This window comes from Zootoca vivipara, chromosome 2, assembly GCF_965207765.1.
Source record: "Zootoca vivipara chromosome 2, rZooViv2.hap1.1, whole genome shotgun sequence".
Lineage (NCBI taxonomy): Eukaryota > Metazoa > Chordata > Lepidosauria > Squamata > Lacertidae > Zootoca > Zootoca vivipara.
Window position 1 is genome coordinate 73,476,410 of NC_142584.1, and position 13,754 is coordinate 73,490,163.

Here is a 13,754-nt window from a genome sequence, read left to right on the forward strand (position 1 = left end):
GGCCATCATACTTAAGAGAGGATTAGACAAATTCATAGAGGCGATCATGGCTACAAACACTGACCGTCATGTTTGATTTCCACTGTCAGAGGCAGTATGCTTCTGAATACCAGTTTCTGGACACTGCAGGCATGGAGAGTGCTAATGAGCTTAGGTCCTGCTTGCAGGCTTCCTGCAGGCATTTGCTTAACCACAGTGATAACTGAATGCTAGACTAGATAGCCCACTGGCCTGATCAAGCAGGCTGCTCTTATGCAGAGTTCAATCCTTGGCATCACCAGGTAGGACAGGGAAAGACTTTTGTTGGAAACCTGGGAGACAAGCTGCTGTTCAGTGTGGATAATACTTAGGTAGATGGACTGGTGCTCTGATACGGTCTAAAAGCAGCTAAGATAACAAATTTGCACAACAGCAAACATCACGTGTAACCTGTATTGCATGGGGGAAATGGTTGCCTGCTTGTAAGTTAGGTTTTTTTCAACAACAAAAAATAGCTTGAAACTTCCTTTAAAAAATAATAATGATTGTGAAGCAACTGGAGTGGACATTGCAAGAGCTTCTGTTCAAAGCAATTCTGACAATGCCTTACATCTAACAATGTGCAAGATTTGCCAGGAAGCGGAATGAAGGATGCATTGTGGGCCAAATGCCTTCATCTGCAATCTTCAGCAGAAAATTGCAGAAACAGATTGTGTGCAATCCATAAATCCAAAGGACTGTATAAAAGTAGGTAAAATGGAGAAGGGTAAAAGGAAGCAGCTGTACCATGTGACTGGTTTTGGAAATTATATTGAGACACAAAACCTTTTCCTTCTTTTAAAAGCAGAAGTTGATACTCACCACAATATTTGCAGCAATGACTTCTGGATCAACACATACTGACTCCACGAAGAAAGTCTTCAAGCCAAACAGGAACAAACAATTATGGAAGCCACAAAAAAGGAAAGGGATTAGAACAGATCCAGTGGCTAATACTGCAAATGCAGGCTTGTGTAGTCAGCAGTATATTTAGTCTTACAAACTATGTTTTGCCTTTAAATACGCCTTCTGCAAGCTGCTGAACATCCCACCAGAGATCAAACTTTATGCATTTCCCCTGCTACTTTTCGGCACCTCCAAACAGCATAGTGTTAATGAAGCAGTTGCAAATTAAGAGGGCAAGTCTTTGAAAGGGAGTCAGATGGCACACTGGCTTGGCGCCTACAGCCTTACTGTAGCCTGACATAACCTATGATCAAAAAGTACAGCTTCTTTCCAAGACTGCAGCACAAAGTAGAAGCCTAGGGTGTTGACACACCATACTACTTCTCTGTCAGTGAAGTCTGTTGCGGTGAAGCAGCAGCACTGTTGATTTGCCAGCGGCAAAGACAAAACAGACACAGAAGGTAGAATAAGAGGTGTATAAACAGGCCGTTCCTACCAGCAAATACAAGTATTAATGCAGAATACTTATCTGCAGTATTACAAACTGTTAACAAACATAGATGCTTTTGAGTTGAACTCTATGCAAGGTGTCTTTGGGAGGATGAACGAAGAATACACACCCCAGTAGTGGTGTGTGGGGTGAGGCAGAGTCACAGAGATGCCCTTTGGAATACTGGCATCATTGTTGCTTCACTGGACAAAGCAGAAGCACCAGTGGAAGCACTATAGGTGGGGTGTTGCACAGCCCCAACCCCATTACTACCCCTACCCAGCTCTGTCAAGGTAAGGAGAAGAGGCAGCTGTGTTGGGAAGGCAGCCCTGCAGTTTCATCCTGCCACCTGCACTGCAACCGCGTGCTCCCCCATAAAGCAATTCACCCACAGAGAAGCTGCATTGACAAGGGAGTTAAAGGGCTGGGTGTTCATCAGTATGCGGATGATACCCAGCTCTACCTCTCTTTCAAATCAGAACCAGTGAAGGCGGTGAAGGTCCTGGAGGTGGTTGGAGGATGGATGGCGGCTAACAGATTGAGGTTGAATCCTGACAAGACAGAAGTACTGTTTGTGGGGGACAGGCGGCAGGCAGGTGTGGAGGACTCCCTGGTCCTGAATGGGGTAACTGTGCCCCTGAAGGACCAGATGCGCAGCCTGGGAGTCATTTTGGACTCACAGCTGTCCATGGAGGCGCAGGTCAATTCTGTGTCCAGGGCAGCTGTCTACCAGCTCCATCTGGTACGCAGGCTGAGACCCTACCTGCCTGCAGACTGTCTCGCCAGAGTGGTGCATGCTCTAGTTATCTCTCGCTTAGACTACTGCAATGCGCTCTACGTGGGGCTACCTTTGAAGGTGACCCGGAAACTACAACTAATCCAGAATGCGGCAGCTAGACTGGTGACTGGGAGCGAGCACCGAGACCACATAACACCGGTCTTGAAAGATCTCCATTGGCTCCCAGTTAGTTTCCGAGGACAATTCAAAGTGTTGGTGCTGACCTTTAAAGCCCTAAATGACCTCGGTCCAGTATACCTGAAGGAGCGTCTCCACCCCCATCGCTCTGCCCGGACACTGAGGTCCAGCACCGAGGGCCTTCTGGCGGTTCCCTCATTGCGAGAAGCCAAGTTGCAGGGAACTAGGCAGAGGGCCTTCTCGGTAGTGGCGCCCACCCTGTGGAACGCCCTCCCATCTGATGTCAAAGAGAACAACAACTACCAGACTTTTAGAAGACATCTGAAGGCCGCTCTGTTTAGGGAGGCTTTTAATGTTCAATAGATTACTGTACTGTGTTTTATTTTTCTGTTGGAAGCCGCCCAGAGTGGCTGGGGAAACCCAGCCAGATGGGCGGGATATAAATAAATTATTATTAATTATTATTATTATTATTATTATTATTATTATTATTATTATTATTATTATTATTATAAAATGCTAACAAGACATCTATTATATGCTAAGGAAAAAGGCAGTTTATTCCAGCCCACTGTCTGAAATCCTAGAACAGGATCTCAGAATCTTGTCTCCCAATCAGTGGCAGTAACCATTAGCACAGTAGTTGCTAGGACCCATTATCAGCAAACAGGGCTACTGATTAGCTACACATTAGAAGCTGCAATTAGTATGGTTTAATGGAGGCAATACTTATTCCACAGGACTGCTACTGGGCAAATATCACATGGAGTTCCAGTCAATGCCATCTCTTAACTATCGTGTATTGAGAACAAAGCATCAGTCTGCACTCCCCAATATGAGCCATTTCAAACATCTTGGCTCTTAACTCACCTTATACCCATTTTCCTCCCCAAACTTATAGATGGTTTCTCTGCGTTCCCTTGTTGTGTTTGTGGCATCAAAAACCTAAAGGGGGGAAAATGTTGTATTAAAAAATAGATAGCTACAACCCTGAAGGAGTAGATCTCATGTAACAGCAACCAAAGAGAACAGATTTTTTTCTGTTCAAACGACTTTTTTCTTTTTTACAAACTTTTTACGTGTACGGTACCTGTAAAAATGAAATACAGGCACTTAGCAAATTCATGTTACTAGCTCTGTGAAGCATACATGTTTAAACACAGAGGTACAAAGTTTATTCTTGGTTCACTTCATGGAACAAGGATAGGAGGCAGTCCAAACAGCCCAATGCAAACCCCAAAATTGGGTATCCCTTCCCCAAAAAAATTCATGCTCGCTTTTTGTTGTTTTGTGCAATAAACTCAACAGTTTTGTACCACTATCCACAAATATATACTAAGACATCAAATCAGGTTTATTATTTAATCCCCACAGTTCAGGTCATTTGCCAGGATATCACAAATGTTGGACTAGACAATTAAGAACTTCCAGAAGGTTTGACTAAGGTTTGATTCATAGCATTTGAGATCTGGATTTAAAGCTTTTGAAAACTGCTATTATGTAAGTGGACTGGAACTGATCATTTCTGAACAATGAACAATGGTAAGTATGAAATATGTGGGGAATTCTTCTTTCCTGGTATGCTATGCTATGCCTTCCCACACATTTCATCGTTGTCCTTTTGTAACACCATAACATGCTTTCTAGAAGCTTTTTCGACAAAACCATGCAAATAAACATTACACACTAGAAAACTGAGGGGCAATATTAAAGATTAAAATATGGAAACCAGTAAGTAGCAAAAGGCACAAGTTCATCAACAGGAGGGGGGGAATCAGCTGCATGAATGAGGGTCAAGGATGGCTACTGGGTTATCGTTTCTTTCTGTTCTTAGATAAATCAGACAAGGTCTATGTTGTCATCATCACAAACTCTACACAGCACAAACTGTAAACTACACGTCTTACTGGAATTCAAAAAGCAAGAAGAGGGAAAAAATGGAAACATTGCAAATTCTGTTGAACATTTACTGCACCAGAAACTTAACATCACATTTCAAACAGGAGAGATACTTCCAAAAGCAGAATTTATGAGAAGAGGTTTATGGTCCTAACTTGGTCTCCCCCCCCCCCACTTTTCCATTATAATTCAAAAACATGTCATCCTAATCTCCATCTAGTATGGCATCAATAATTAAACCCCCACTGGTCTGAACAATACTGCAATATTAATTCTGCATTCAGGACAGTGATGTCAGTAACTACCCTGTTTCTCATATTTTAAGACATACCCATAAAATAAGCCATAGCAGGATTTTTAAGCATTCAAGGAATATAGGCCATACCCCGAAAATAAGACATAGTGATAGGCGCAGCAGCAATGCCAGCCGCGGCAGGAGGAGGAGGAAAAAAATAAGACATCCCTTGAAAATAAGCCATAGTGTGTTTTTTTGAGGAAAAAATAAATATAAGACATGTCTTATAATATGAGAAACACGGTAATGTCAGAAAATGCAGCTACTTAATGGTTTGGGGTGGTGTTGTTTTTTGCAAAGGGGTGAGAGAAACACTTACTGCCACATGCCCATTTTCTTCACAAAGGTATCGCCGAACATCGTTCAGTGCTGCTAAGGCACACTGTCTTAAAAAGAAGAGATAATATAACAATTATATTCCCGAAAAACATTGAATCATTAAATATACATAGTACTTGCTTTGTCTATAGCATGCTTAAAAGTGAAATAAAAAAATTCGGAATCAATTAACCTATTTTACACAGGCATCCAAGACACACACTTAAAAAATGTAGAAACAAGTTAAACATTTTCTTTCATACCATATAGCTAGTATAGCAGTACTAAGATTATAATCTGTATAAGGAATGCAACCCTTAGGGCTGGTCAATAATTTGAGCCATTGCAGGGTCCTTTTCCTTCAATTGATAAGAGCTGGTAGCAGCTGCCTCAAATGCTGAAAACACGAAACATTCCTGCAGATCAAAGCAACACTGTGAAGCAAAAGGAAAAAGACACATTACAAACTTACTTTCGGATTTTCAGGCCTTCTTCATTGTCTGGCAGGAAGAACTCAAAAGACGTGTATGTTTTTACCAAGTCTCGCCGATACTGACCAACATTAAATTCTGCATGGAAAAAAATCAAGAAACATGGCTTTAACAACATCTGCTTTCTCGTATGATGTATAGATGAGCCAGCATAGCATAGCATCAATCCTGATCCTTCGAATCAGGAACCCTACCCCCATGTACTCAACACGTGCCATGTACTCAACACGTGGCTACAAACTCTCTGCTTCAATTCATGTGCAATATAGGAAGGCAATAATATTGATTGACCTTACAGGGTTGTGTAAGGAGTGCAACCAACTAGATAATGCATGTTGGTTCTTGCTTCCCATTGTATTAGATTGCAGCCCTGTGTGCACACCTAGAAGCAAGCCCTGTGAGAACACCCTCATGTTTCGAGTCTCATAGGCTAACACCCATAGGCTGCCTGATTCACAACCTTCAGGATTCCAACTATGAAAGGCTTCGCATGTAGACTAGTGGCTGCCTTTACTCAGAATGAGTTTGCAGAAGAAAACAGTAAATAACGTTCTGTTTTTCTAAACGAAGTTGTATCCTGGTTTGGATAAATATTGTGACTTGGGAGTGTATGAATCAGCCTTCAGGTAAGGCAACCTTTGGATCCACAAAGTAATAAAATACATAACACATTCTAGATTCTTGTCAATATAATGTTCATCTAAGAGCAAATCAGCAACAGCTCAACTTTAGACGGTAATACATTAAACGCCATTTTAAGAAACACAGCCATATGACAAGCTGTACTAATGAGAGGGAAGTTCCTCCTTCCCTCAATGGTCATAAGACCAGGCTGCATGACAAGTTCAAAATTTAAGGAAAATAAAAACAGAACAGATGAAACTGTTTGTTGATTAAGCTTATTTGGGTTTTATGCTTTTGCATGGGTGCCCTTGAGTTATATGAAAATAACACATTCCCTTCCCTTCTCAAACTAACATGTTGATTATCATGCTGTGCCCTCTGCCAGTGGTCCAATCAGGAGACTCCTCAGATCTCCCCATCACCAATCAACTGGACAATTGGGATGGGGGAAGAAAGCACTTGGTGGTATTTCAGGGATTCATCACATCCCTCCCACTGCCCAGCTTTTTAGTGCTGGAAACTTCTGAAGACCACACCGATTGCCACACTCCTCAGCTGCTCCCAATGTCAACCAGCTCAATGGGGGGGGGGGAGTCTGCTGGGGGCCACAGGGGAATTAGTCAAGAGATGAACATGGTTTGCCCAGGTGTGTCCCAAAGTGCCAGGCACCCAGATAGCACTATAAAAAATAATCATAATATTAAAGCTAACAAAATAATTTTAAGCAACCTACTCCCAACAAAATCTGTACCATACTAAGAAAAAAGCAATCACCTTTTGTGGGCACTCCAATCCAGTTTAAGTAGCGTGTCAATTTCTTTGAAATGTAGGTCTTCCCTCTTGCTGGGAGGCCAACCATAACAATAAGCGTAGGGCAGTTGGTCATACATACTGAAAATAAAAATATATAAATATATACTTGTGAATCATGCGAAGTAGACCTTCAGGTTACAATTAAGTTCATTTAGGAAACAGCTGTTTGTTTTTTTGGACAGGACATGAACATACTGTCGTTCCCACTGTGGGTTTTTTTTTCTTGTTGTTGACACAACTCTTGATGTTTTCCCAGCAAAAAGAAGCCTGCCTAACTGGATGAACTGTACAAAGATACATTTTACTTTTATCAGAAGAGAAGAGATGCTTAGAAATCTAACACATTCCTAATCCTTGCTATCAGTTCTACTTGTTTATTCTTAAATTTCTGTAAAGGCAAAGGTTTCCCCCCTTGAGACATTTTTTCCTATAAAGGCAGGGTAGAAAACAGGCAGCAGCACTGATAAATGGATTTAATCCACTTAAAAACTTTTGTTTGCAATCAATACAGTTATTATTCTTTCAGGAGTTCCTAGCCTGTGCTAACTGCCTAAGTGAACATATCTCTCTCTTCCTGACATAAACAGTATTTTTCAGTATTCAAAATAATCACACAGTGTCCCAAATTCAGCAAAAAGGTCAAGCATACTGTTATGGCTAACTTGAAAAGAGGGTTACTGCGAAACAACCATCAGCTGAAATTCTAAAGCAAACTTCAGCATCTCTGATTACATTAACACCTTTGCTAAGGGCAAATTCAGTACAAGCAATCTAACTTTAGAACTTAACAGAATTCAAAACTACAAAACAAACAATGTGCAATGCTATATCCATGTGTCAACCACTCACTTAGGAAAGCGCCTGAAATGTTGTGCAACAGTCTTTTCAAATAATTTTGGTATGTGACAACAGAAGCATGTGTCGAAAAACAAAAACAAGAAGGAACAAAGTGCAAACCTGTGAAAGGCACATCATGTCCATAAACAGGTTAAGAAGCACTGGATTATCAGTCCCATTTTAGTCTCCCTCACTAAGTACAGTACTTTTGTTGACAGAGTGCAGAAAAAGCACACTACTTTATACTGCAAGACAGGGGTCTGTCCCCAAACTAAGGCCCGGGGGCCGGATGCGGCCCAATCGCCTTTTAAATCCAGTCCGCAGATGGTCCGGGAATCAAGCATGTTTTTACATGAGTAGAATGTGCCCTTTTATTTAAAATGCATCTCTGGGTTATTTTGGGGGGCCTGCCTGGTGTTTTTACATGAGTAGAATGTGTGCTTTTATTTAATATGCATCTCTGGGTTATTTGTGGGGCATAGGAATTCGTTCTTTTTTTTCCTTCAAAATATAGTCCGGCCCCCCACAAGGTCTGAGGGACAGTGGACCGGCCCCCTGCTGAAAAAGTTTGCTGACCCCTGCTAAGAGGTCCTGGAAGGAGCTGTTCAACTGTAGTCAGAAATAGCTGGGCAGCCTCCCTCGGGCTCCACAAAGGTGAGCTAGTAGACACAATATGTTAAGGAATTTAACAATAAAGAGTAGAGTGCTTTGAAAACTAAAGTATGGTACCAATATTTTTATTGTAAACAGCAAATCAAACATGTATTAAAAAGTTCTGCTAAAAATGTGATATTAACAATGTGTCACTTATGTAAATTGCATATTAATCCATGCTTATCAAAATAATAAATAAAAAAGTGTTGCCGACTCCCCCCCCCCCCGAACATGACAACTAGAAATTCTGTTTTGGCGCTCACAACCCAGGTCCCAGAAGCCACTTGGCTCCTAGCTTTTCTATCCCAGTTTCTAACACTGCTTAAGAGACCAAAACAGAGAAACTGATCTTAAACTAAAGTATGAAACCTGTCAAATATGCACACATACCCGGTATTTTATTTCAAGCTTTTAAATAATTACTCATCTAATAATATGTAGTAAGTAAAAATTGCTTCCAGGTGATCAGGTAAGGAAGGCCACCATGACTAGCACAGATATTATTTGCGCATAGGAACTCTATAGTACTTATGGACTAGTGCTTTTTGTAAACTTAATTGTAGGGAACTAGGGGTCTTAGTAGACCACAAGCTTAACAAAAGTCAAAAGTGTGATGTAGCAGCAAAAACCAGCTAATGCTAATCTAAGCTGCATCAATGGAAGTATAGTGTCCAGATCAAAGGAAGTAATATTACCACTCTATTCTGCCTTGGTCAGACCACAGCTGAGTACTGTGTCCAGTTCTGGTCATCACAATTTAAGAAGGATGTTGACAAGCTAGAATGTGTGAAAAGGAGAGCAACCGAGATGATCAAGGATTGGGAAACCAACCCTTATGAGGAACGGTTGACGGAGACTGAGAGGAGATATGATAGCCACCTTCAAATAGCTAAAGAGTTGTCACATGGAGGATGGAACAAGTTTGTTTTCTCCTGCTCCAGAATGTAGGACGCAATACAATGGATTCAAGTTACAATAAATGAGATTCTGACTAAACATCAGGAAGAAGGTTCTGACAGTAAGAGCTGTTCAACCGTGGAACGGTCTCCCTTGGGAGGTGGCCGGCTCTTCTTCCTTGGAGGCTTTTAAACAGTGGTTGAATGGTCATCTGTCATGTATGATCTAGTTGAGATTCCTCCATTGGACTAGATGGCCCTTGGGGTCCCTTCCAACTCCACAATTCTATGATTCCATAACCCCCTGCAAGGCAGGGATCTTTACTGGTCTTTAAAGCAGCTTTCCCCAACTGGGTGCCCTCCTCGTGTTTTGAGTACATCTCCTGTCAGTCCAAGCTATCATGGCTATGGGGCTGGGGGTTGATGGGAGTTGTAGTTCAAAACACCTTCAGGGCCCCGGTTGGGGAAGGGTGGTTTAAGGTGTCATGAGACTTCTTGTTTTTATTCTCCATGCATTGCAGGGGTTTGGGCTAGATGATCCCGGCAGTCCCTTCCAACTCTACAATACTATGATTCTAAGGCCCAAAAGAATATTTTTCATAAGACAAATCTTATAGCTAGCCTGCACTCTAAGAAGTCCATTGGCTTAGGTCTGGACATTTCTAAACATGGAACCACATGCAGAACGGTAGAGAAACCACAAAGAGTAACTATAAGCCATAACAGGTAACTGAGAAACGCAAGGCACAATTATGAAGGTTTTTAGACTTCAAAGGTATCATCAATAAACCAAATACTGAATATTTCTGGTAAGTGACTTTTGTAATGGAAATGGTAAGTCAGCATGCAGGATGTTGGGGGATGGAAGTGATATCTGATCCTCAGGCCCATACTTTGTGGGTATTTTTGCCCAGTAGAGGGCAAAAACCAACCGGGGGGAGGGGGGGCTCCAAATGATTTGGATTACAATTTCCATCAGCTCCAGCTGTGCTGCAAAGCACGAGGTTGGTGATGTAGCTGATGTAGCTACTTCTGTTTCCTGCCTGCTATCCTATCTCGTCTTCCTGTTTTTCTACTTAATCCTAGGCAAACAGTCACTTCTGAAATATGTATCTATTAGCCCAGTGGTGAATGTTAAGCTGATAGTGGTTCTAGATGTCAGGTAATAATTCTGATCGTTACATTGCAAGGTTAAACAGCTCCGTTGCACATTTCATGGTTTTATTCAACAGATCTTCTGAAAAAAGTAACATTTAACGAACCGGGATAATCAGCTAGGTGTTGCCCCTATTCAACTAAGTAATAGCTTCAGTGTGCTTCCTTCAACATTCAGCACAGTGTCAATGACTCTAGTAAAGGGTTGGTATTAGATTACTGTATATTCCTGCGTATAAGACTACTTTTTAACCCAGGAAAATCTTCTCAAAAGTCGGGGGTCGTCTTATACGCTGGGTCATATTTCTTATACAGTGAGTATATCCCAAACTCTATATTTTAACTGGAAAAGTTGGAGGTCGTCTTATACGCCCAGTCGTCTTATACGCCGGAATATACGGTACATCTGCACCAGCTATCTCTCACTCCCCTGCTCCAACACCCGCAGTAAATAAAGCAAAGTCAGGCAAAGCAATATTTAACTGCTGCATTGACACTGCTATTCCTTTCATAGGAGTTGTTTTCCCAATGATGCTTGTCATTTCTTGCACTATTTCTTCACAAAACGAAATTCTTGCACTATTTCATCAGGGGCGTCCTACCCATAGAGGCTGGTGGCACAGGGCACAAAGTTCTGGAGGGTGCCAGGGAAAAGGCGGAGGCTGGATGCAGCGCCTCCCGGCATCAGCTCACCACCTTCGCCTGCCTCTGCCATGCCATGCCGAAGCAGTTCCGCATCCGGATCCTCCGCCTGCTGTGGCCACCATGGCACGAAGCGTCCAGCTGAACCGGGAGCTGCCGCATCCAGCCTCCGCCTCTTCCCCGCTGGAGGGACTGCTCTCCAGCCGCTGCCCAGCTCCTCCGGCCCCACTAAGCTGGGCATGTCGCCGGCAGCGAAGTCTCCCTAAAAAAGGTCGGCAACTCTGGGAAAGGGGGGGGGAGCCGGAGGGATCTTCGCACCATAGCAGCGGATATGCTTAAGACTGCCCTGTATTTCATCATAAAACTAAATTTCCATTGCTCCTATAACAGATAAGGATGTGTTAGATTTCCTTGTCAGAATGGCTGTCCCCAGTTTGCATGCAGCACTAAATCAAACCACGGCTTAGCACAAATGAACAGATAGGCCTCTGAGAGTAAACACTGAAGCCGGCATCTAAGCCATGGCTTGTCTTAAGTGTTGTGTATGTACCCAAACTCTTAGTTTGTCACTCCCAGGCCAGCTATGATGTAATACTAAGTGCAGCAGCAGTACCAGGACAGGAGTGAAGCAGCTGCAATATTCAGTCCAGAAACCTGCACCTTTGCTTGTTGGCACTAAGCCATAGTTTGGTTTAACCTTATGTGTCTCCCTGTATTTCTACAGCCTGCATTAGAACTATGATACAATGACCATTACTTGAGTGGAGTAATAAACTGAATTTTAATATGTTGTTGTAAAAGTAATGAGAACCTGTGTTCTAGAAAAACATTCCAAAGTTTAATAGTCCACGGACTTTATCAATGACAACAACAAACACTTTCATACTTTCAAAAGGTAAAGCGCTTAATCAGCTTCTTATTAACTGCCACTGTAAGCTTGCATTTATCTGCCTTTGAACCCATCCTGTTCAATTAGCCAGTCACTAAATGACAAGGTCCTTTTTCACATCAGATTAAACAACTTGCCAAAGAGCTAGACAAATAAACCTGTTATCCCAGTGCACACAACAACACCCCCCCCCAGAGTGTTTCCGTGTCAGCCAGCAATTACTGAAATCCAGCACAACAGCCACAAAACTTTCCCTTTAGCAGTTTTACTCTTGGTTACTTGGTGGTCAGCTTGGGGCAGTGTTGCGTTCAGACAACAACCTCAAGGACAGAATGCTAAATAATACTTTGTCTTTTTCTACTACACAAAGTGTTTCTCTATGTGTTGGAAATACTTAATGTACAGTATATTACCTGGAAGGCAATAGGTTCCTCATCTCAGTAGTAAAGCCAGCCTCTGTAAACAGTTGCCATTGAGCCCATACTTCCCTTCAGTCCTCCTCTCTTTTTTTGGCCAGGCTTCAAAAGTCCCTACCTTTGCACTGAGTGTCAAACGGTGGAAAAACATTTATGGGTCAGTCATCTATTTTTAATTGAACTCTTTTACTCAGCTACTGTAGACATAGTAACCCCATTCATTCCTCTTTACTTTCACCAGCATGCTCCAAGACAAGGACAAAGATAACCATCACAACCCGAACTCTCTCTCTCTCTCTCCACGTCCATTTTCACATGAGGGGAAGGCCTGGACAATTGTTTTCCTGAAGTTTAGAGACATCCACTATGATAAATGTTTGACAGTCCTGCACTACTGCTATAGAGAGGGGCCAAAGTTTGGTGGCAGAGCACATGCCTGCAGAAGGGTCCAGTTTCAATACCCAACACCTCCAGCTGAAAGTATCAGGAAGCAGTTGATGTCCCTGCTTGAGAACCATTACTCATCAGAATAGACCATAAAAGGGCTAGATGGACCAAAGGTCTGAAGTGGCATGTCTGCTATTTGTTCATGTGCCAGTCTCCTTAGGATAGGAAGGAAGAACCTGTGCTCTTCTCAGATGTTGTAGGCCTACATCATCCTTGATGACACACCGTGGTGACTGGAGCTGGTGGGAGTTGCAGTCCAACAGCTGGAGAGTCACAGGCTCCCCATCCCAGCCTTAGAAACTGCACCATCTGGGCATTTATTTTACACTTGGTACTACCTTTAAGATCTTACACGTATGTCTGCTGGTTCAGAACAGGCCTAAACCCACCCCCCCTCCCGTAGTCTTAACAGAAATATTCCATTATTTTGACCATATCTTATTTCAAATGCACACTTAAAGCACTACCGTAGTTAAAGTGTTAAACTGTGCCAAGAAGCACTAATTCAAATAATTCCAACAAGAAGCTATTTGAAACCATTAACCAGCCAAATCCTTCTGGAATACTGGCAAAATGGGGCCAAACTGCTGTATAAATTTATTCAACTCCACATTCATGCACAGGTTCCAGGGCTGTGCAGATCTTAAAACAACCTGAAAGATTAACTCAAAAATAACTTTGGTTCATGCCAATTATAGAAAGGCCAGGTTGCACTCAGTTTTGGCTTAGTACAAAACATCTTCAGGATTAGATTACCGAAAACGATAGCAGATGGATATCACACTCTTTCATCATTAATGCTTCAACTTAAGCTCAGAGTAGTTTCTCTCCCCACCCCCCACCCCGTTAGTCAGTTCAATGACACTCTTTAAAAGCTCGTTCAATTTTTATCTTTATTTTCCTAGCCTTCAGCCTCTGTGGTAATAAATCACTCTGTTCAAAACATATATATACATATATATATAAATGTAATAAATAACATAAGTAACTCCCAAACTTATAGAAGAGTAACTCCCAAACTTATGGAGGAGCATGCAAGCCAAAGATA

At 42.2% G+C, this 13,754-nt stretch overlaps 1 protein-coding gene across 6 annotated transcripts in view; it reads right to left on the bottom strand.

Annotated features, from left to right (window-relative positions):
• The window catches only part of PFKFB4 (6-phosphofructo-2-kinase/fructose-2,6-biphosphatase 4), a 78,861-nt gene that overhangs the window by 24,900 nt on the left and 40,207 nt on the right, over positions 1 to 13,754 (bottom strand). For all 6 annotated transcript variants that reach the window (XR_015948446.1, XR_015948445.1, XM_088663196.1 and 3 more), the window contains exons 2-6: positions 6,732 to 6,848; positions 5,315 to 5,411; positions 4,844 to 4,910; positions 3,201 to 3,275; positions 841 to 897 (exon numbers count right to left, since the gene is read on the bottom strand). Coding sequence is in view for 4 of the 6 variants with exons in the window: in XM_088663196.1 (XP_088519322.1) it covers positions 841 to 897; positions 3,201 to 3,275; positions 4,844 to 4,910; positions 5,315 to 5,411; positions 6,732 to 6,848 (413 nt within the window). In the remaining 2 variants the exon portion in view is untranslated. The remainder of the gene's footprint in view (positions 1 to 840; positions 898 to 3,200; positions 3,276 to 4,843; positions 4,911 to 5,314; positions 5,412 to 6,731; positions 6,849 to 13,754) is intronic.